General features: G+C 31.4%; 1 protein-coding gene across 2 annotated transcripts; it reads left to right on the top strand.

The window, feature by feature from the left end:
* The first annotated feature begins 1,147 nt into the window (after nt 1–1,147).
* On the top strand, nt 1,148–23,413 carry LOC116768348 (ATP-binding cassette sub-family G member 4). Of its 2 annotated transcripts, XM_032659039.2 has the most exons (9): nt 1,148–1,690; nt 11,429–11,497; nt 14,295–14,467; nt 18,618–18,920; nt 19,336–19,910; nt 20,034–20,219; nt 20,539–20,937; nt 21,449–21,549; nt 21,797–23,413. In XM_032659039.2, the coding sequence occupies exons 2-9, from the start codon at nt 11,465–11,467 to the stop codon at nt 22,295–22,297; spliced, it is 2,271 nt and encodes a 756-aa protein (XP_032514930.1). In that variant the 5' UTR covers nt 1,148–1,690; nt 11,429–11,464; the 3' UTR covers nt 22,298–23,413. The 2 variants fall into 2 exon arrangements, with proteins under 2 accessions (XP_032514930.1, XP_032514931.1); XM_032659040.2 differs by lacking the exon at nt 11,429–11,497 and having other exon boundaries at nt 1,152–1,690.
* Nucleotides 23,414–24,368: the final 955 nt, after the last annotated feature.

Raw genomic sequence — 24,368 nt, 5'->3', positions numbered from 1 at the left:
ACAATGTAATTATAATATAAAGAGGGGTCAACATGATAAGTACCTTATTGATGATTAATAGGCAATAAATAAATTCAACTATGTTTGTATGTGTAAAAGGTGATACTGATTAAAAAAACAAAGGAAAATTGTTACCAGGAAATGGTGATGCATGGAATCGACAAAGGTCGACGTCCTGGAACTTCCGATTAAAATATATTCTGACATATTATATACTATTTTCTTAATTTATTTAGATAAGTATTTTATTTACAGATCCTTTTTTAATATCGGTAACGTTATTATCGTCAAAATTAAATAATATGAGTTTTTGGATAGATCACGCGTTTTTACGTATACGTTATCATTTTTACGTATATATAATTGTATTTTCAAAAGTTTTATATCCAAATGAAAAGTCATCTTACCATCTGTCTTAAGCGATAATGTCGAGTACATTTAAAACCACAATTAAATTAAAATAGTTTTTAATTTGAATTTAAAGTTGATTTAAATTCTATATTATACACACATGTATTTAAAATATTATAACGAATGTAAGAATATCTAATTTTAAAGATCCTTATCGATCTTTGTCGCCAAACTTGGCCTTGTTCCTACGAATTACTTGCAAGAGTTTCCAATACATTTTATATAGTTGCGGTATGATTATAATGTAATTATAATTTAATATATGAAATGTTATAAGAACGTAGCAATCAAATACAAAAACTATCTGCAAGCACCAGTTCGATATGGGAACGTATTCAAATTCTGAAACCCAAGTTCATTAACGATTCGCCTTTAAACCGCACATTAATGGATATCAGTATGCGGTCATTCTCCATTGTTCTCTATTTATAGATACCTATTAAATGAAATGTACCTGAGATGTCACATCTCGTTATAGGAAGCGACTGAAACGTAAGTTTTTACTAATTAATAAAGCGCCAAAGTTCTTTAAATAGGCCAGTCCACACTCCACGCTCGACAGTACATCCCCCGGCTAGAACAGCCCTGTCTGCAGTGAATGCGGGAGTGAGATGGCTCTAGAGGGAGACGGATCTAGTGGAATCGATCGACTCTATCTCTTTCTCGTCCAGTGCACGTGTACTCGACGCACTCGGGATTCAATATATTTAACTAATTTGCATTCATGCTTTCATTTATAGAGGAAGTGTGCTCTTTGTTGTATTGTAATGTCTTTTATTTTCATTTGTGACGTCTGATGATAGCAATAACAAGGTGATAGTTACAAATCATCGATATATTCCAATTACAACACATCAGTGTACAAAAATATCCCTCTATAGTCTACACTAGTCTCAGACTCAGCGGAATAATATGAAAAATCTTTTATTTCTATGTTATGAAAAATTCAGTGATATTTTACAGGTGGTTAGTTAAAGCGTAGTTTTTCGTAACTGAATCTCGTTTCATGTGAAAGTATTATAAGAATATTACGTCACATCGGATTGGAATCGATTCGTTCGTCTGTTGAGACTCGAGGCAAAAACATTAAACAGCTGTGGGACTTCGGCTCAGTTCGTGTGTTCTCGCCGGCAGAGTTCGTTGGCTGACTGAATGAGTCAGTCAGTAGCATACTGACGTCCGACGACAGAAGACGTGTAGCTCCACCCTCGTAACAGGGCTTCCAGTGTTTTGTAATAAGTGACGTGTTTTTGTGTGTGGATATTATATTTTTACTGAGGTAAATATAATTGTTTAATTATTTTGTGAATTTAAAAGGAACACTAGGGGTGCATGTTTATTTTTATAGACCGTTGCTTGTTTCATTTTATTATGGCTTTGTAGTTGGAAATCTTTGTTTGAATATCCAGCTGGGATGCATCACTGGCAGATATTTAAATGTTCGTATGAGTTTGTTTAATTAAACTTATCGATATGAGTATGTCAAATCCTTTTTGTTCAAATCCTCCCTACCATCGCGCTAAACAGGTTTCGCGTGCAGTTTCTTAGTATGAATCCTTTTGAGATTTGTTTTGTCGGTTCAAAGGAACAAGGATTTGATGATTTCAGAGAAACATATCATGTTTCATGTAATAATAAATCTCTGTCATTTTTTAAGCATTCCTTAGAGTAATTTGCCTTTTGTTATGCGTTGGCTGGTTGCGCTCTTAATTCGCGTTATTAAATATGAATGATCGGAAATATTATTCGAAACAATAAAGTATAAATCAGTCTTTTATTCGTCGGATAGTAAAATCGATATTTATATATATTGTTGTTGGTATTTCATAATATATTATTCAGAGAATCCGTGTTGAGATACCAACAATAACTCTATAAAAATAGAGCGAACCTCCTAACATTTATAGTTTGACAATGGGAGAATAATATTTGTTGTCTATTAAATACATATGAAGTGATTGAATTATTTCTATTATTATACGGAACATTATCAATATATATATATTTTTATTTATTTCATTGTTAAAGTTATGTGCACGTAATCATTGTGTTCCGTTTTAATTAAAACTGTAAAGCCTGAATTGGTTATGATCATAAACATAGAAATTTACGCGTTTGTGATATTAAATATTTGTATTGAAAACATAATTTTGTGAACGATATACGGGGATTATAAATTGGTTCATCAAAAAACGGCAAACTTACAGTTTGACGTGCAATGGAGGTTTCAATACTGAAAAACGGTTCCGGTTACGAATATTTCTTTCAGTTATTTTGTGAATAATAAATTATTATAAAACTTACTGACGTTGATTATTACTAAACATGATTTTAAAGTTTAAGCCGTGTATAGATCGCGGTTAATTTAACTGTAATCTTGTTATCTTAAAACGATAACAATTTTTTAAACTCTTTATATATACTATGGCTTCAATAGCACTGGGATCCTGGAAATATACCTATTTTGTAATACACCTACAGATGGACAGTTTTCAGATGGACAAATTTCCTTTATTTCTGTTACATGAAATAGCTTCTGCCAATTATAATGATTCTGGGTCAACGGAAAGCCTGCTATTGGTTTTGATTCCCTCGCGAGCTTCAAGTATACCAAATAAATCTACGCTCGTGTTGCCTTCATTTAAAACTAGATTTTTTGACTTGAGTATTCGGTATTAATTTCAGCTCGATTGAACCTTAACGAACGGGCAAAAAAAGTGACAGACGATGATGAGAACATAAAATGGTTTTAAATAACTAGCGTCCGAAATTTAAATGTATATTTAATTGGCGTAACATTTTAATTTGAAAATAGCGTCTACTTGATATATAAGGTGATATTTTACTGCTAGAAAGAACACTAATGCGTTTTATAAAACTATGTGTCATATAATATTTTTACGACAGATGAAATCCAGACTGGTGAGAAGGTCCGTTGTCGCATTGTAACAGATACTAACCCATCCTAACCTAACTTTTCCTTAGTTAAATACAAAAAAATAATAATGAGATCTTATATAAAGAAAATAAATTAAATATTTAATTAATAATAATCTGTGATTAATATATATTTTTAAATATATTGTAATTTACATGTACATAGATATAATTATTTATACTTAATATAAGAGTATATTGAATGAGTTTCTTTATTTACTATTTCAAAGTAAATAAAGAAAAGATTAATACTATATTATTATTATTATGCTATTACTGCAAAAATATATTATCATAATTAAATTATGTAACGCTTCCAAATTATACAGACCGCGCGTTACTAAGCGATTAACTAATAGAGTAGGTAACATATTTTATTTCATGTCCGTTCCTAGGATATAGTTTTTTAAATCGTATTCATGATATTACAAGCCGTATTTTGATACGTTTCGTCGAATAAAAATGTTGGTTTGCCGCTAGATTTCAAGTGCAGTTAGTTTAAAAGTGGAAAATATTTCGGATGTAAGCGAATTATAGCAAAAAGTTCTTTATTAAGAACCTGCAATCAATATTCAAGCTAAAAATAAATATTCACACTGCTGTTGTAAATATCGCAATTGTTCTGCGTAAATTATCTTCTAAAGATATTATTAGATTGTCCTGTACTAAGTATGCTTACTGCTAGTTTGACTCGCAGCATTGCGTACGAAAGTTACATACAAAAATCTGTTTACGCTCCGTATGTAACGATTCAAACGTGTGGTAAAAATATCTAAAGTATAGTCATTATAGAGAATATAATATAAATAATTTAAAACAAAGTTAAAATATTTCATTACATATTGTTCTTAAACTTCACAATTACCTATAAACCAGAGTTATTTCTGTCTCAATTATACAATTTAGCACACAGAGTACGTATATTTTGTTAATTTTTCTTCATTTCTCAACACAATATAATAATGTTTTAGTTTTGTGAAATATTGTTAATATAAAGTCCGCATTCTCACTTACTGTGTTGACAAGAACACAATCACGAGCAAGCAGTTCGCTAGTAACATAATAAAATAATAACATCCGGCGTTATTAATATGGGAAGTGATTATAACAAGATAATTCGTTTTCATCTCATCGAATACAGATAAGTTTTATTAATTAACACTCAATATTAACTTAGTATTTTCAAACCAGTGCCAATTACTTTTGTCACTTTTCAAGACTAGATTATGTTGTTAATATTCACGATTAATATAATTCTTCTCATTTCTTTATTTTTATGTATCTTAGTTCCTAAAACAGGATTAGTTAAATATATATATATTTCGTTTAACGGTTATTGGTTAAGGAATAAAATATTTTTTATGGCCGGACATCCCAAGTGATAATTATAAAATATAATTCCATCATAAACTATTTTAATCCTAACCAGCAAGTTCCGATTTTCCGATTTTTATTTATTTTAATCGTTTTTTTATAAACGCTTTCCACATAATGCCCGTTATACAAGTAATTGGACGGAATATTACGAGATTGTTATCACTGAATTCCTTTTGTGTTGCCAGAAATAAATTCATTATAATTGATAGAATACTTGGAGCGACACACAATGTTTCACACATTTTTTTGTTTATACATATAATATTTGGATTAGGCTAACTAATACTTTGGCAACTATGCATTTTTATAGCAAAGGATGAGTTGTTTGTTTGAGTCGTTTTGTTTAAGAATTTTTTTGTCATTTTTGTCACACAATTATATTAATACTGGTTTGTTTTGACAGGGACGTAATGTTAAGACATTTGGCTTCGTGGTTATTTGATCGAATCTTTTTTTGACTCTATATAAGCGTTACAAATTTCTTACGAAAACTTTATTTGCTCGAAATGTGTCTGTTAGTTGAAACTCAACTCAAAGATTTTCGTTTTAAAATTGTATTTAAAATATATGTATGTATATATCGACGTTTTATAATTGCGATACAGCATAGAGTAATCGAATATTTTGAGGACTTTTTCAATTTTTATTTAAATGTGCCATAGAAATATTATCCTACTGACATGAATGAATCTCGTCAGATGGATTGCTATCAAACACTCGTATCATTTTATATGAGTTTAATATAATTTTAATGTATGACCTATTTATTTTTATACTGTTATTACGGCACGCGGCAAATTTCATACCACCAAACATTCATTGATTGTCGCGTAACAGATTGGCTAAATTGATGACGTTAATATAAATTCCTGAACGCACCCATAAAATATTTGACAGTTATTTTACATGTCAATAATTTTTCATAACTGACATTATAGATATTAAAAATTTAAAAAACGCGATGGTTCAGTGCGAATGAAGCCATAGCATTAAAAAAAAACACGCAAAGATCAGAACGTTGAGGAAGTATATTGTCGATCGAGACCTATATTTAAAAATGTTCTTTTATCTGAGGGGAAACTTCACCGTGTCGATGGGATGAATATTAAATGTTTGACGGTTACCAAACTTACGAACATTTTATATGGAGAAATACTTTTTCCTTTTTTCTTTGTAGAGTTTTCCAGTGTTTTTTATAGCTTTTCGCTACGGAGGTAAATACAAAAAAAATCCTAAGTCATAAAAATCAGTTCCATTCTCGAGTAATAAATAGTGTAAATAACACGACTTTCTTTTATAAACATATTGTTTTATTTTTGAACAAACGTCTGTACATCAACCTTGTCTGGAAAATTTTATTTGAATGAAGTAATTTAAATATTTTTTCCAAATACCTGTTTTGTTGTTACTTAAGGTCTGTTCTTTTATGACTTGTCTGTTTACCGTTAGGAAGGCTTCATGTATTATACGGTTCCTGCTAACTGGCACTGTAATGTTGTTATGACATATCTTAAAAATTACCAACAAAGCAGGCAAGGTACTGCTTAACAAGTATTGATCCTAACGCAATTACGTCACTAACATTTCGACCTTGGTGTTTTTATACTTACTGTTTGTACAATCTAAAGTAAGGAGTCCACAAAAAATATCTAGTTAAATATATATTATTTGGTTTTTTAGTACGTGATCTAAAATCATAGAATAAATGCAAAAAAAGAGTCATAAGAGTATTTCCTGTAGAATATTAGTTATTACTGATTTAATGCTCAGTTATATGTGGGAAAAGCTACAGACTCGGTTATTTGGTTTATAGAGCCTTCTTATTTCTGATCTTATTCGGGTGAGATATGGAGGCTGGGAGTTTCAGTAATAACTTTTTTGAGAATATAATACTCCTAAACCCAAAATACTATCTTTGAAACAGCAATCGTTATTTTGTATCTCAATGTTGAATGTCACTTTTATTAAAACAATAAAGTTTCCAAAGTCCATTGAAAATATTTAAAGAAAATCTGTGTTGTAGGAGTTTCTTAACTAAAACAAGTGTTTCCTAGCGCAGTTCAGTTTAGCAGGTTAGAATGCAGTTAATGAAAAACAAGTCTTAATAGCATTATTTCCTATTCGCGAGAAACCAACTAACACTTTCAATAGTTAGGCTTTATTCTTTCTCGTTGATCTGAATAAAATATTCCTCATGTGTTTTACACAAAGCGTAATTCTTTAGAAATTTTAATGTTAATTAAGGAATTAAAAGATATCAGTATATTAAAGACGTCCATTTTATGCTCAGTGTGTCCAAAATAGAGCCATTTCAACATTTCGGTGGCTATTTTAAACTCAACGTTAGAAGCGTGCTTGAAAATACGTTAGAATTATGACCCCGTCCCTACTAACGGTGTTAGTGTATATAAAATTTCCAAAGATTAATATAATAAATGGGGGCAATATATTTCACAACACGATTAATTATTTCATGATAATAAATGGATATTTAAAATATATGGTGTTAACAAAAGAAAAATATGCATCATTAAGCCTCCGATATTTCGACGACTTACGATCCAGCCACAAACTGGAGCTACATAGACGTAAATGTATACGATGAACGACCAACAAGGAATATAGTAGCATGACCTGAGTTTGATACTAAAATTGTATAATTTAAATTTATTATAACACAGTTCTATATCCTGCATTTGTCTCTACTTTTATTATTTCTTTGGAAATATAATCAAAGGCAAAATGCTCTTTTTAATATACCTAGTTTTATTTGAGCTGATTGCTTAATGACGTGCAAAAAAGAAACAGATAGCTTTCGCTTTTGCAATATTATAATTATTAAATATGTCGATGTAATATCAAACAACTACGTTTACTTTAACGTAATAATATATAATTAATTATTGCTTGTAATTCATTCATTTGAATGACGTCGCATCAGACAGTTATCTTGATCAATGAATTCATTATCAGTTAGCTTCAGATACTAACAATGTAACTGTTTGATTAAAATATTACCAAGTTATCAGAGGTCACATCCGAGATAACTAGCACGGTGATCAAAGATTGTTGCTAAGTATATGGAATAATTTAAGTCGTCTCGCGTATATAACACTTGAGTATTGTAAGAAGTCGAATTGATTGTGTTATAAACTAACAGAGTTCTTTAAGAGCTTCATGTTTTATGAATAAAATTGTAATAAACAAAGGGTTGTTAACGCTGTCATTAGTTAGCTTGCGATCACGGAGCGCGGACAGTGCAACTTAGCCGAAACGTTAAGCGTGCTGACAACACATGACTGTGATGCATGTTTATAATTATAATCAGTTCCTTTACACAGTATTTATATAGGACATAAATATTAATGCTATTTAAATATATAACTAGCAATTAGCATTTAATAGCTATAACATACAGGTCTTTGTCTGATCATATTGGGTCGACCTTCGGGTCTACATTTTATGACCGTCTTCCTTAATCTGGACCTCGTCGGTGACACGTTCATGAGTATCCTTAAATTTGTATTATCGGTCTATTTTATATTTCGCTTTTATCTGCCACATAATGATATTACTAATTTTGAAGAGTAAAAATTTCATTGATTTAGTATTAAGAAAGTGAGTACTTATATGAAGGTCTCTGATTGAATGTCCTGGTTGTTGTATACTGGAATTAACCTTGAAGTGCCGATTTATTAAATGGTTCCGACGTGTACTAGGCACGCGGACTCTAAGAATTGTGATTTTTAAAAAAACAAAGAAGAAAGGCTTCTAATAAGCATGAAATGAAACGACTTGAAACAAAGCACGATACGTGCTGCATATCGATCGCTGGAGACCCAGCCTTAATACAATTTGAACCCTAAAATGTTGCGATACAGTTTATTCTTCTAAAGCAATCTCTCGTTACGCTGTTTTGAAAACTTGTATTGAACTGGTTAAATATAAATGAAAATTCAGTTCATAGTAACATTAAATGAAAGAATTTTTTATTTCGTTTCGGATTCTTAGCTTGTACATTTATTTAGACAATGATTGTATGGTTTTATTTGACTTTTAGCACATGTGGGTTGACTCTTAATAGTTAAAGCTATATATATAAGAAAGTTGTGTTAGTCACGCTATTTATTACTGAAAAACGGCTGTTGGGGTATAGTTGAAAATTGATGGGGAGATAGCTTAGAACTAGGCGGCATACCTAGGATATTTAATTCTGTTCGATTGAAAAATAATAAAAACTTACTAAATTCCTATATCTGGTTATTTATGGCCTCTGGAGCGGAATAGAGTTCGTCCGGTCAGCTATACATATATTACTAATTCCGAAATTAACGCGGACGAAGTCGCGGGCAAAAACTAGTATATTATAAATTAAATTGGCTCGCTCGTCTTATATTCAGGATATATTCAGTATCTATAACGAGTGAGATAAGAAACGCAGACAGTGAAAGTGTATATATTTCTTATTATTTCGATGTATTTATAAACGACAAAAATTCGGCATTAAAATTGTCAGTGGATTAGTAGTTTCCTGACGTTTTATTATAACTCTAATAAAACTTTGTTCCAATATAGACTTTCTAATGAGTTTTTTAGTATCGGATTCAAAGTTTAATTTGCTTGGTGTAATTTGCATATATACTACACAATACCTACTTAGCAATATATATTTTTGAAATTAGAGACTACTTCATCCATTATCCAAAAATACTCGATGCTTAAGTGTAAGGTATTATTTTTTATATTTTGGTTTTTTGTTTTGATATAAAAAAAAAACAGGTAAAGTTCTTTGGATAATGTATCCTAATTTTGAAGTTAGTAGTGAATATTTAAAAGCACACGTGAGGCCAGACATCTATTAATAAATGATCACCTTCTGTTTTCACAACATATTCAGTTGATAAATGCTATGAAGAAATGGAATTAATAGTATTACATGCAAAACGCATTTGAAACTCTGTACTGATATAAATTAATAAAATAACAAAGGTCCAACATCGCGATGTAATTAAATAATCCCAAAATGTTTTCTGCTTTGTAAAGTACCTCCTACAATTCTATATGTAAGACCTTATATATGTAAAAATTAACATAAAAACTAATTGATACGTGCCAGAAACCAGCCTGCTATCGCTTTAAGTTCAATGTTTCACGTCGTATGACTGTAGAAAAAGTCATTATCATTGGAATAGATTAATTATTGATGATAATAATTTTGTAACAGTTTTATCAGGATTATAAAGAGAATATGTATTACCGTGATATCAAATCTGTACAGTCTTTGTTAATTTGTTAGAATTGTTACGAAAATTATTTATATTTTAATGAGATCTCATACTTTCGCGAGTATTCATTTAAATGAACCTAAGTACACACTCCCGGCGTTTCGGTTACTTTGCAGCAACCGTGATCACGGGCAGGCGAGATGTGTCGTATGTACTTTTTAAAATAATAAAATACGCATAGTATAATTCGAAAAATATTTTATTATATTTTACTTAAGTTATACTTATTTTGAAATCCTAATATTTATTATGTATGCATGCTTATATTATGTATGCATGCTTGAGGAATCGTACATACACACATATATTGCTTGCCAAACCGAGTTTAAATAGGGATTTTCTTTGAGAGCGTCTTCATCATACGAAAATATAACTTACAAGGCTCTAATAAACATCAAGATGAATGGACAGCTAATGAAACTATTTCTCTTTGAAATCGGTTATTTTTATTATTATCGTAAAAAATACTCTTATTATAATATAAGACAAAATATTTTTTTACATTTGACCGCGATAAACTTAAACATTTAATTACATGTAGAAGCAAATATTAACTGTAAGTCAAATTATGAAAAGTACAATTCAAAATGAAGACTCCGATCTAACCTACTTTAGGAGTTAGATGTTTTAGTAAATCTAGGACAGAGTTTATCACGATAGCACGAATTCATCAGTAAATTTCATAACGTATTCCTAAATAATGTTCGTATTAACAGTGTAATAGATGTCTTTATATAATACAAGTATATACTGTTACAAATCATTTGACTTGTCGTCCGGACTGTACTTTGATCAAACGATTACATTAAGATAATTTGTTGCCACCAAAACTGACGACATCGTTAATACTTTTCAGATAATTATAATTCAGTGTTGTCGGATTTCGCAGTGATTTACAGTCATATTTAAAATGTTCTTTATAAATTTATAAAATTATAGTTCAATAATTACATATATTGTGTTTGTATCAAGGAAGAGGTAAACATTTTCTTTGATATATGTTTAATCTATACTTATCCCATATAAACGGAAGAGCATACGTTAATTTCAAAGTAAAAACTTCAACAAAAATTTGCTCCGTAACGAGTTCTCGAGTATACTTCTATTCTAGTCGACGACATACTTTTCCTTATTTAATGAAAAAATGTTTTATATATGTGAGCTTCTTTGTAACGTATGAAATTATTTCTGGGGTGCATGTTAATAGATTCATTTATGTTTTCACTGAGCAGTTTAACCTCCCATTTTGGTATTTTAAGACACATTGGCATTCATATTCAAGTGTATAAAATTCTCTTTATTCTGTTAAATCTTTTGGTATGATTTAGTTTATCGGATTCGACTTTAGTTGCTACTCGTTTACGTAGACAGATATAGACCGTCGATTTGATTTATCAGTAGACTATTTTGTCTATCAGATTCAGTGTTAATACATTCGGTGTCCGGTAGAGGCGATGCTGGCGAATATAAGCGGGACTTTGGTGCAGGTATGGACTTTACATATTATAGGAACTCAACACATTATTACTGTGTTCTCATTTATTGGTCTTACTTCATTCAATATATATCTTGTGTAGTATTTTGAACAATTCTTGTGTATTTCACCTTTATGACACGATTTGTTTCAAGAAGGAAGCAGGTCATGTTAATGAACTCTGTGATAAAAACAATTTGTGCGTCTTACATCCTTTTTCATATTGGTTTTAAAAGTATATGATTTTTTAAATTGTTTAAATCATGTATATGTGTGTAATTTTAATTTATAGATTAATACAGATGTCATTTCGAAATGATTTTTATTGACAATGACAATAAACAATAATAAATGCAAAAAATGTAATACCCGGTAAGGAATTTATTATTTATGTTGTAGAATATTTCAATTACATGTATAGTTCTACGTACTTATAAATACGTTATGATTAAGAGCATGCTGGACAGGTTTAAAAAAATATGTATTATTTAAAATGTCATTTTAGATGAATGAACATATTATGACGAAACTTTAGTAGACTGGGTAAATGATAAAGCAGGATTTGGTTGTTGAAAAGTTATTCTTTTTTGATACTGTATGATCATATTTGCTTTATTTTATCGATGAAATAACTTAAATCTTGTTAGTACGACACCCCTGATCTTGAAGGAGTCCATAGACTAAATTAGTAACTTCTAGACATCGTGACCTCTTACAAAACCCATTATTTTACAACATAAATTCTAGAAATTCAAGAATTATATCAAGACATTTAGGATCTTATACTTAGCTTCGTGCATTTACAATTATTTTCTCCAAAGAAGATGCGGGTAGTAGCAAGTAAAATTATGCAATAATTTTATAGAACGACGTTCTTTAATTAGTCACATGGTCCTTGAAATGTTTTAAGTTATCTATATATATTAAATCAGATACTTATCGTTAAAATTATTTAAATTATAATCAGTAGCGTAAACGCGAACATTCGCAACTTATTTCAGATTGCACGAGGACATTCATGACATTAAGTGACGGATATGTGACGAAAATGATGAGATTTTTTGATAAATCGTATTAAAAAAATCTCGTTCATTCTTATCGTAATCTTTTCATATGATTTTATTTTGAAGATATAACCCAATTTTAATGGCACGGTCAACTCTGTAGAGGTCATTGTATCGAACGGTAAACTCGGAGTCACGGAGTCAGTGTTATCCACGATTGCAGTCCCCTTTGTTGTTGCCTCAGGATGTGCTTACACGTAAATATCAATTTTATTTTATAAATAAAATGAAAACATGTCAAAGGAATCTTTTTTTAACGTCTCGATCAAATTCAATGCTGAAAATTAGTTTTTTTTTTATAGCTAGTAATTCTATTTATACAATGATGTTCATTTTTTGAAATATTTTTTGGAAAACGTGAAAAGATTATGCATATATATATATATATTTCGCGAGTACTAATTACAATATATTTTTTTTTATCAATAGAAACATTAGTTTAAAATAAATGAAAAGTAATTAATATATTACATAGAACAGAGTGTTATTGAGACATGAGATTTCTTAACAGTCCTGACATCTTGTATCTTGTGAAATTTTCATGATATCGTATTTATTATATAGAAATACATAGTTATGAGTAAATTATGTGCAACGCATACATTTATTCTTTGTTGTAATGTTTATAATTTTAAAATCTCTTCCCGATATTTTTTTTTCGGTATTCTATTTCGAACTGTTCGACAGTTATTTCTGTAAAGTGTCTAAACCAATATTGCTGTCCCAATAATTTGTAATTATACTTGGTACATGTTTAGTCTTGTTTATAAAACAAAGAAATAACCGAGAAAACACGTCTAAAGTAGAGATGGATGTAAGTTATTTTATTTTTATAATATTTTTCATACATTAAACGAATTCTAACGAGAACTATTTAAATGATATCTATATAATTCTTATTTCAACTTCGTTACCTATTATACTTTGGCATGGGCTAATATCAAGTAATTGAAAGTTCGTAGTGTTGTGTGTCAATCTAATATGTTATGATCTTAAAGTCTTTGCTAAAAGTGAGTCGACCGTTTAAAATAATAAGGAAAATAATAAAGGTTAATATTAATTTTATTTTAAACATTAAGTGAAATCAGAAAAAGCAAGAATCGTTTAAAATATTGCTCATCAAATTGTACTCTATTCTTACACTCGAATGATTCAAACATCTATCCAAACAAGATAATATTTCGTTAGACTGAGACATTTTATATATTGAACAAATTAAATGTCATGCATAAAGCCACCAATTGAATGGAGCTATTGACACAACCAATTTTAAGGTTTTTAAGTAACTTTCATAACATTACAAAATTCTTAACATGTGTCAATCTCTTAAAGGATATAACACTAGAGGTATTGTCGTTTCGAACACCCAGATGAGTTGTTACATTTGTTGCAATGTTTGAAAAACTGTATAGATATCACTTACATCTCCAGTGGAAAGAACTAGAAGCCTTCACAAACGGCTGGGGGTGCACAATGGAAGTGACGTCAGTAACGCCCACACGAGCGCGTAGGCTTGTTTTAATTTTGAAAAGTTTCAAAACAAAACACATTCTTTCTTCAAACGTTTCATGCGAAACTCACCTTTTCGTTTTACATACAATTCTATTTAAAACTATCTATAAGTGTTTATGTATATGCATTATTTAGGCTACACAATGTTATTGTTCTGAATAACGCATAATTAAAAACAAAAATCATTACAACGGCAACAGCAAGTTTGAGTGATGAAATGGCAAATTGTTCCAGGGTTTCCATCAGGATGGTCACACAGCGATGACGCCTAGTAAGAAGATGGAGTCAAAGGGCACCCAGATACACTTGCCGCTGATGGGGCGAGGAAGCCGTGGCGAGATCAGCGACAAAGTGATGTTCACTCAAGTGAAGACTCCGGAACAGCTCAATAATGGACAGTTGTCAGCGTTAGTATATATAACATTTTTACACAAGTAATAATCTTAATTATCCACACCCCTTACATTTTACATTGAAATTCGTTCATAGATATTTTCAATACAGTACGCATTACGCTCAAAATACATGAAATATAACTCAACTCTATTCAATAACTCAATGTTAAATAAGAAAAAACTGCATATTTGTTTGTATTCAACATTCCGTTATAGACGATAACATTTTCATTTTGTACGTCAGAGAAATATTATTATTCACGTTTTATGAAAATTTTCTCTTTTAAAATTCACGTTTATAATGTTCCAATTCGTTTCAACTGCCTCTTTATATTTCAAATCTGTTAGATGTTATGTTTTAGGCAAGCCAAAACCTCATGGTTTTAGGTAACTTTTCGTTTGACTTTACGTGAGTTTTATAAGTAATATATAATTTAAACACGCTTATCACATTATCCTAATATTGTTTTATTGTTTATAGAGCGACGTCAGTTCAAATTACGGACATTATTTGTAAACTTCTGAATGGAATGCCAGCGATTTAAAAAACAAAATTCGAGACTTTAATGCAATCGGTTATAAATAATTAATATAAAAATGAGATGAAATTAAGTTTTTGACGAGATAAATATGTACCATAGAGATACATTTAGATCTGTTTAAACTACTGACGCTAAATCTTAGACGATTCATAACTTACAAGGAAACTTAATAAATCCATTTTTTAATTAACACATTCTGTATTGAGTTCTGCTGAATAAATTAAGTTTCTTCTTAAAGTGTTTATCATTTAATATGTTCGCATTTCGATTGACAAATTTTAAGGGATTTTTTTTATTGATGTCTGTTCGAAACAGTAGGAAATTGACAAAGAAACTGAGCTAAATATAAACATTTAATATGCAAAATTCGGGACGTGAATATTTAATTATAATAAAAAATAAATATATTATTATACAATAAGTTAAAAAAATATATATCTTTTAGTCAATTTTTATCATAGTTTTTACATTATTTACACTGAAATTGTGTAGAAAGCGTTTACAGAACACATCAAAGTTATTGTAATATGATATTCTAAGTTCCACACCCATACAGATTAGGTTTAAATGCAACTTATCGATCGTCTTTATTTGCTGATTCTCTTCTCTCAAGTTTCTCCTGAGGGCTTACAATTTAGATGGAGTAGATCTATCCAACTTTCGCATAGCATCCAGAACGTCCCAGATATCATTTAACGCGGTATGCCTGGGTCACCTACTTGTAACTAGAACGCTAAATAATCTCAACCGTTGTCAAAGCAACACAACTTCGGCCTATTCACTATCATGTCATGAAAGAAATTCTATATTTAAAGATGCTGTTTTGTAACGTAATATACTAAAGAAAAAAAGTCTTAAAATACTAATTGTATTGTTTCAAAAAGCAAAGTAATAAAGAAGTTTTCATCATTTTATTTTGAGAATTTTATTTAAAATTATTTTTTTGGTAGTGCGAACAGCGCCATCTGTGTGTTAATTGAAAAAAACAATTTCAGATTAATTTTAGGTATAACGCTATAGTAGCGATTTAAAAAACAAACCAAATTTGGTGACGTATTTTAATTTAAAATGCACAATTGGTAAGACATGTAAATTAAATTGAGACATACTGTTAAATAATAATATTATTGAAATTAGAATAGTCAAAAAATATATTTGATTGATTCAGGGCATAACTCATTTCACGCTAGCCTCCGCTATCGGAGAACTGGACTTTTAGGTTCAAACACGTTTTGTGTTTAATAGGTATTAGTGATTCGTAGTTCCTAAGCTCATTTCCCTTCTAAATGTATCTTAAGGTTACCCATTTAGAATGTTCTGCTTTATATTTTGTTATTTTTTGTTGTTAGTGATGTCTATCTGTTAACCCCTCAAAAAAAAGTGGTGTGAACAAAATTGGTTGTTTTTTTTGAAAAGTAGTTTAATTGCGCCTGTTACCAGTGTAAGAATGTCAGCTCTTTTCCAAAACGACGTTTGGTATCTTTGGTTTCTCCGTTAAGTGCTCACGTGCCAGTATTATCGGTAAATTTTAACTAATGCATAGGATTTCCTTTAAATTAGTGAAATACAGTTATTTTTAAATTTGCTATTAAATTAAAATGTACATATTTTTATCGATTATTGGTTAATTCCTTACATTTTAACGTTTCTTGAAAACACAGTGCTCCTTTGTGTTAAGTTTGAGTTATATACACGTACAGTGAACTATTGACTGTATTATTTTCTGTTCCTGTGAATGTTGAATAAGCTTTTAAGTGTTCCCGGCACGTTGTCACATTTGTTTTTCTTTCAAGATTACCCAAAATTGTATACAACGTTGGTTTCCTATTACAATAAATAAATAAATCATCAGAGGTTTAGATCGATGTTGCAGCAGTCAGGGTTGACAACAGTAACTTTTTATCAGACAGTACATGAGGGCGGTCGTAACTTATCTGTTATATTAAATATAAATTTCAAACATAACCCTATTTGGTTTTGTTTTGTAATCAGAAGAAACATGTTTATTACATACATATACAAGTTTTCGCCCGCGACTTCGTGCGTGTTAATTTCAAATTTAGAAATGCCTCGCTGACCCGGGGAACTGTGTACCGCCTAACAGGCGATGGTTAAATTTATTATTTTTCTTAATGCTTGGTGAGCTGAAATGAATAAAACAGAAAGCTAATAAGTCAAGTTTTAGTTTTGTCAAAAAATAAAAATTGTAAAACATCAAAATTCTTTTAATAGTCGAATATTAACAAATATTGACGTCAATAATTATACGATACTAACGTCACTAAATTTTGTTCTCCCCTCCATGAACCTCTCCACTCACACTTAAACTTTAAGCTATGGTACTAAAGTTCAAATTCACTTTAGTGTTGTAACGGATCGTTGTATGTGTAAATATAAAAGTGCCGTTTTTAGACTTTTTCAGTCAATTTTATAATCTTCCTACTTCAAGGTAAATAAAAAAAAAAGAAATTGATTTCGGTTCAGCTGTTTACGAGATTCGCGCTTAGCAGCACTTTGAGTAATTCATTTTTTTATTATAGAATATAATATATACATGTAGGAACTTTATAATTTTGTTTATTTGAAACGGTTGTTTAAATCACATCGCTTATCAATGAATACGATTTAAGAATACATTTTTTTGTTGTAAAAATTCGCCCTAATTTATATTCGTTTAATCAACTTGGCATACTTTCAAATATTTTATTTAGGGCGTCAAACACGTTATTTAGACCAACATAAATCTTTTACTATAACTACATGTGGATATTTCCAAATCATGTAAAAAAAAATATGTTATATTGTATTTTTCTTATTTTTTTGGGACTTTGGGTACTGATATTAAAGATATATTAGTGTGTCGAAAAATTTGCAGTAAGTAAAAATTATAACTAATTGTATAAATATATATATAAATGCTGTTATTTTATTTCGTATTCAGCAAATGTTAAGTGCCTATAAGCGTAACCTGTATTTGGCAAAAGCATATATGAATTCATTATACTCGGATAATATTCTGGCCCACAGAGTCTAACAAGATGTGTTTATTCAGGTTAGACTCAGGTGCGAAAGTATTTGATGTAAGCGGTAATTATTATAAAACCTTCTAATTGTTTCTTGACTAATTATTTCTTTAATGAAATATTATAAAATTGGTATCTACATATATATGAGCCTTAGATTAATTAGTTAATTAGATTTTCTTGTGACAAGGTATTTGGCGTGACCGTACATTACTCAGGTATAAGATTCTGTAACGTGTAGAGCTCCTCAGTACGAAAACAATACAAACATCACGTTCCAGCTCTCGACCCTGAACTTGGGCTTACGTAACTGAAATTGCTTCAACAAAATATAGGCACACTTGATTACTCTAGCAGTAATCCATGAAGTAATGAAATTGTTAAATATATTCCGCGTTTACATTTGTTGAAAAGTAATTCATCAAAACATTTAAAGTCAAATAATAAAATTTAGAAAATTAAGAAAAGTGGCTAACTGTACAAGTGTTTAATTTGTGATGTTATGATTGAAATACGTAAAATTTCAATGTTTTCTTAACAAATCGTAATTGTTTCCTATAAGGGCGTTTGTATATCTTTTTGTTTTTCTCCTTTCAGTGGCTCACAGATGAATCTATGTAATGGTGGTGCGGGAGCAATGACCGGTTTGGTTCCAAAAGTGCCTAACAGTGAAGGCGATCAGAAGAAGCCTATGGCTTCTCTGACGCATCTACCGAAACGACCTCCAGTAGACATAGAGTTCCTGGACCTGTCTTATTCAGTCAGCGAAGGTAGAAAGAGAGGCTATAAAGCACTTCTAAAAGGCATTAATGGGACCTTCCGTTCGAGTGAATTGACAGCGATTATGGGACCTTCGGGGGCTGGTAAAAGTACGCTGATGAATATTCTAGCGGGATACAAGTGAGTTATAAAACACACTATTATATTTTTTATTTCTAAGTTGCTTCGCAACTTTTTCAAAGTAATAACTGATGTCAAGTAGGTCTTGGGAACAAAATAATTATGCCTAAATATTCTTTGACGAAAATGGTTAGTACTCTAGATGAAGTAAAAACAGATGATACTTTTTTTATGAAAGATTCTTGGAATAGACCCAACCAAAAATATATTATTATATTAAGTTTTTTTTTGCACCACGTTTGTGGACTAAGTAACATTCGTTTATGTAGACACTTGTCTATTTACTTAATCTATATTAGTCTTAGTCGTACTAGCCACTTATAAATGGAATGTTTTATTTACATATTAAATATTTTCAACAATTAATTCAATCACTTAAAAAATTCTTAATTGCATCCGAATTCCAATGTTCCAGGACTTCAAATGTAAGTGGCTCAATTCTTATAAATGGAAAGGAGAGAAACCTTCGACGTTTTAGGAAATTGTCCTGTTATATTATGCAGGATGACTGTCTCCTTCCGCATCTTACAGTCAGAGAAGCTATGTATGTCTCTGCGAATCTGAAACTCGGTAAAGATATGACTATAAATGCTAAAAAGATAGTCATTGATGAAATATTAGAGATGCTGAGCCTCGTGGAAGCTGGAGACACGAGAACTATAAATTTGTCCGGTGGTCAGAAAAAACGATTATCTATAGCATTAGAATTAGTCAATAATCCACCTGTGATGTTTTTCGACGAGCCTACTTCTGGACTGGATAGCTCGTCGTGTTTTCAATGTATATCGTTATTGAAGTCCTTGGCCAGAGGAGGCAGAACGATCATTTGCACCATCCATCAACCGTCCGCCAGGCTGTTCGAAATGTTTGATTACTTATATACCTTAGCTGAAGGGCAGTGTATATACCAAGGATCCGTCAGAGGTTTAGTGCCATTTTTATCGTCCATGAGTCTGCATTGCCCCAGTTATCACAACCCAGCCGATTATGGTGAGTTCTCAAGTATTTTAGAATTTTATGGGTCTAAATGTGTAGTATTAATTTTTATACTCCGTTAATATTAATTTTATTTGTTTATTCAAAGACAGTTTTTAAAATTATACTGTGTTTCAGTGATGGAAGTAGCAACCGGAGAGCATGGAGACTGGGTACACAAACTGGTCATGGCTGTTAACAAAGGCAACTGTGGCCGGGGACAGTCCTCGACGTCATCTTCTTCGTCATCAGTACCTCAGAACTGTAATTACAACAACCAGACAAAAAACAACGTGAAGAAAGAAGCCCTCGAGATAGTTATCGGTATTTATTAAATTTAACATTACATACTGATACAACAACGGTACCTGTGAAACAATATCTGATACTATGAAAACGATAATTACATTTTAAGCAAGTAATATGTGGTGGTTTTGAGAAATATAATTAAATAACTTATGTGTGATAATTTGGCTTTTGCATAAGGCAGTGTTTTATATAGGAATTTAAAATCTGTCATAATAAAAAAAATAATATTTATAAACTACCCTTCTAGAAACTCCTTTTGGATTATAGTTTTAAATATTTTTTATACACATATATTCCAACGTCTCATTAATGTGTGTCCACTATATACTTATAGACAAACCAACCTGCACTGTGATAGACATGTCGGAGCCGACTCTGAACACAGAGAAACAGAACGCTTTACCGAACTCAACTAACTTGGCTCCCGTCACCTGCACCACTTCACTCCTGGACTCGAGTGAAAGTTTCACTAAGAAACCCCAAAACACGGGGTTCCCAACGTCAGGGTGGAAGCAATTTTGGATCTTATTGAAACGGACGTTCAGAAGTATATTACGGGATCCGATGTTGACTCATTTAAGGCTATGTTCGCATACAGTTGTCGGTTTGTTGATTGGATTCCTGTATTATGATATCGGTCAGGATGCTGCGAAGGTGATGAGCAATGCCGGATGTATATTCTTCACTGTGATGTTCACAATGTTCACGGCGATGATGCCCACGATTTTAACATGTATGTATACAGCGATTAAGAATTAACTTTGCATAATTACGTTTTTAGCGTTTGAGATATGTTATAATCCATTGCAGGTTCGAATCCCGGCAATGGATTAGTTCTGTCACTCTAAATCACTTTTCTTTTGCTTCGCATATTTTGCAAACGAACAAAAGGTTCGCCATGCAAACAGGGAACTTAGTTTTATTTTACGATTCTGATAAGTTTGTTTGTTTCCGGATTTGTCTCACGTCGGTGAGATCTGTCTGGTTTAATATTTCTATGTGTCTAATTTTTGTTGGTAAAGGATAATGTTTTGGTCGGATCTAGAATATTTCAAACACTAACACCTTTTATATAACAACTAGTGTTCTTCCTGAGACGAGTCAAAATGTTGTTTGTTCCTTCTCCTTAGTTAATAAAAATCAATCATTGGTAGAGATATTTTTCCCTTAAGAAACAAAAAGCCAATGGTCCGCTTTAGTCAACAAACAAATTAATTTATTTACATTATTCTCTTATGTTTCAGTCCCAACTGAGATGAGCGTGTTTGTGAGGGAGCATTTAAATTACTGGTACTCACTAAAAGCTTTCTACTTCGCTAAGACTATAGCAGACTTACCGTTTCAGGTAATAATTAAAAATAAATCTTTTATCTACACTGTGTTGATATAATGTTGATTGAAATTTAAAACACATTAACATCAGCATAATTTATTATTCACACGTAAAAAAAAACTTTATCCTAAATTAACATATGACCTACATTATGTTTTATATATAAAATAATTATAATATTTATTCCCAGTGTAAAGATATATTTTCAATTTTTAAAATGATATGAGATATTGATACGATTAAATTGCTACAATTCCAGATCGTGTTCAGTGGCGTGTACGTGATAATAGTGTACTTCATGACGGGCCAGCCGATGCAGACGGACCGCGTGCTGATGTTCACCACGATAAACATCCTCACGGCTCTCGTCGCTCAGTCTCTGGGCTTGTTGATCGGGGCCGCTATGAAGATAGAGACCGGCGTGTACCTGGGCCCGGTCACGACCATACCGGTCGTATTATTTTCCGGGTTCTTCGTCAACTTCAACGCCATCCCCAGCTACCTCCAATGGCTGACGTACCTGAGCTACGTCAGATACGGCTTCGAGGGTGCGATGCTGTCGGTCTACGGATTCGGCAGAGAGAAACTGCACTGCTCTCTGCCGTACTGCCACTATAGATCTCCGAGTCTGTTCCTCAAAGAAATGACGATGGACAAAGCGAATTTCTGGGTGGACGTCGGCGCGTTGTGCGGTTTCTTTGTATTTATTAGAGTTATTTCCTATCTAGTGCTAAGGTTCAAGCTGAAGATGATGCAGTAGGTGCACAAAAATTGCTTCCTCGTTTCATCAGTGATGAGTTACTTTCCATTTAATCAGGTTTTTAGCAACACTGCCCTAAGTGGTTCGCTTAGCGTTACGGCTGACATAGTTTTCAATATTTGCAAGACGATGTCAGCTCGGCCTGCGTCTACCCGCGGCGCAACTAGACGTTAAAGTAGATTAATGATAGTTATCGAAATATCTAGCTTTATAGGACGCAGTTCGACCCAGTCGGTTTAGTGTTTATACGTAAAATTAGGATAAGGTTTTTCTAGATCGGGCCCATGACTTAATCTTAAGTTACATGATATTATATATTTATTATTTGTAGTTAATGATTCTCTTGTTAGGCTTTTTTATTCGTGTAAGTACGCTTGATATTAAATCGTTCAGACTCTTTTGGTCTGTCAAAATTACGACTTTATATTAATAAAAAAAAAAATTTAAACATCATACGGGCCTAATGTTACATCTTGTATGGTACGTGTCTTAAAATGTTTGTTCAATAAGTACTAGCGTTATATTTAAAAACATGCAAATAAAAGACAAAGTGCAATAAATCATTATCAATATAAAGCAATATTTCCGTCAATTTTCCGTGTTACAGCTTGTAGGATAAAATATATTTTATTTTTTAGATTAAGTCTTTATCGAGGAGTGTTTGATTTCTGATGTATACATGTATATATATATATGTATAAACAAACACTATATATATAACACTCATTACTCATTTTAGGACTAGTTTTTTTTTTAACAATTTATATTTATATTTTGAGTGATCTCAAATTTATTCTTTGTAATCTGTATTATGTATTCTTGTAATTGTAATAATTTTTATTTTCAGTATGTTTCACAATATGTATAGGTGTTCCTCAGATATTTATTGATCAGATATTGTCTCAAAAGTTCCTTAGTCGCTGCTTGATTTGAGTAAAAAAACCACGTGGGTCGTAATTTTGTCAGAGTTAACGGACAGGCGTACATATCTACTCAACCTTCATTCTAGTATTAGATATTCATAGTGACATTCATTACGCTAAACTCTTTTGGTAATTCTCTGTCTATCTTAATTACCAGTATTTATTAATAAACGACTGTGATTTTTATATAATACATATTGTTTTATTACTCACATTTAATTTAACTAGCAAATGATTCAAATATATTGTATATATTTTGATATCTTCTCTTCTTCTTCTTCTCGGTCCTATGTCCCCTAAATGGGGCAGATGGCGTCCACAGTACGGCGCCATCTCGATCGGTCTTGAGCTTCACCTTTCATGTCGCTCCAAGTCTTGCCGATGTTTTTGGCCTCTGCAATGATCGTCCGCCGCCAGGTCTGCTTAGGGCGGCCGCGTTTTCGCTTTCCTTCAGGGGTCCAGTCTAGGGCTTGCCGCGGTATGTGTTCCGGATCCCTTCGAAGCGTGTGGCCGATCCACTTCCACTTGCGACGTTTGATTTGCTGTATATTTTGATATGAATATATGAATGACATTGAAGAGTATATAAAAAAAAATTTGTGAGATGAACAAGGAAAGGCTTATATTAAGATTTACACAAATAATGAAAAAAATATATTGATAGATGTATCATAACATCAATCTTTGTAAGATCAATGAACTTAAAAAGATAAAAAAGAATCATATACTTTCTTATTACCTACAATAATTGGTACTTACTTATAAATGACCACAAGTAAACGATTTTATTAGTTTTAGTCATAATCCTGACAGAACGTGGCTAAGGGGTCATTTAGAAATTACATCACACCTCAAAGGCTATATGATATAGGAGAACTGTCACAGGGGTGGGGGAGGTGCAAACTATGACGTCACCTGTTAAAATTTAATATGTTCAAACATGAATATAAATATAAATATCTAGCAACTTCCTTTATATTAATTAATACAAAAGCAATTTTAGAATCGGATTGTTTCTTATTCATCAACTTGTAACAACGTTGTAATAAAAATGAGATACTAAGAATCTCGTGCTTTTTGTTTTAAGTATTTATACAGGTTTAAATAATAATTGAGTGCTTTTTCACTTTTCTACCATTCGAAAATCC

Source organism: Danaus plexippus, chromosome 4 (assembly GCF_018135715.1).
Source record: "Danaus plexippus chromosome 4, MEX_DaPlex, whole genome shotgun sequence".
Taxonomy (NCBI): Eukaryota; Metazoa; Arthropoda; class Insecta; order Lepidoptera; family Nymphalidae; genus Danaus; species Danaus plexippus.
This window is presented reverse-complemented; position numbering and strand designations above follow the sequence as displayed.

Excerpts from the sequence above, each read along its gene's own strand:
- LOC116768348 (XM_032659039.2), top strand. The coding sequence starts at position 11,465 with ATGCTGGCGAATATAAGCGGGACTTTGGTGCAG. Across the intron at positions 14,468-18,617 it reads AATAATGGACAGTTGTCAGC|TGGCTCACAGATGAATCTAT; the intron begins GTTAGTATATAT and ends TTCTCCTTTCAG. Across the intron at positions 18,921-19,335 it reads AATATTCTAGCGGGATACAA|GACTTCAAATGTAAGTGGCT; the intron begins GTGAGTTATAAA and ends CCAATGTTCCAG.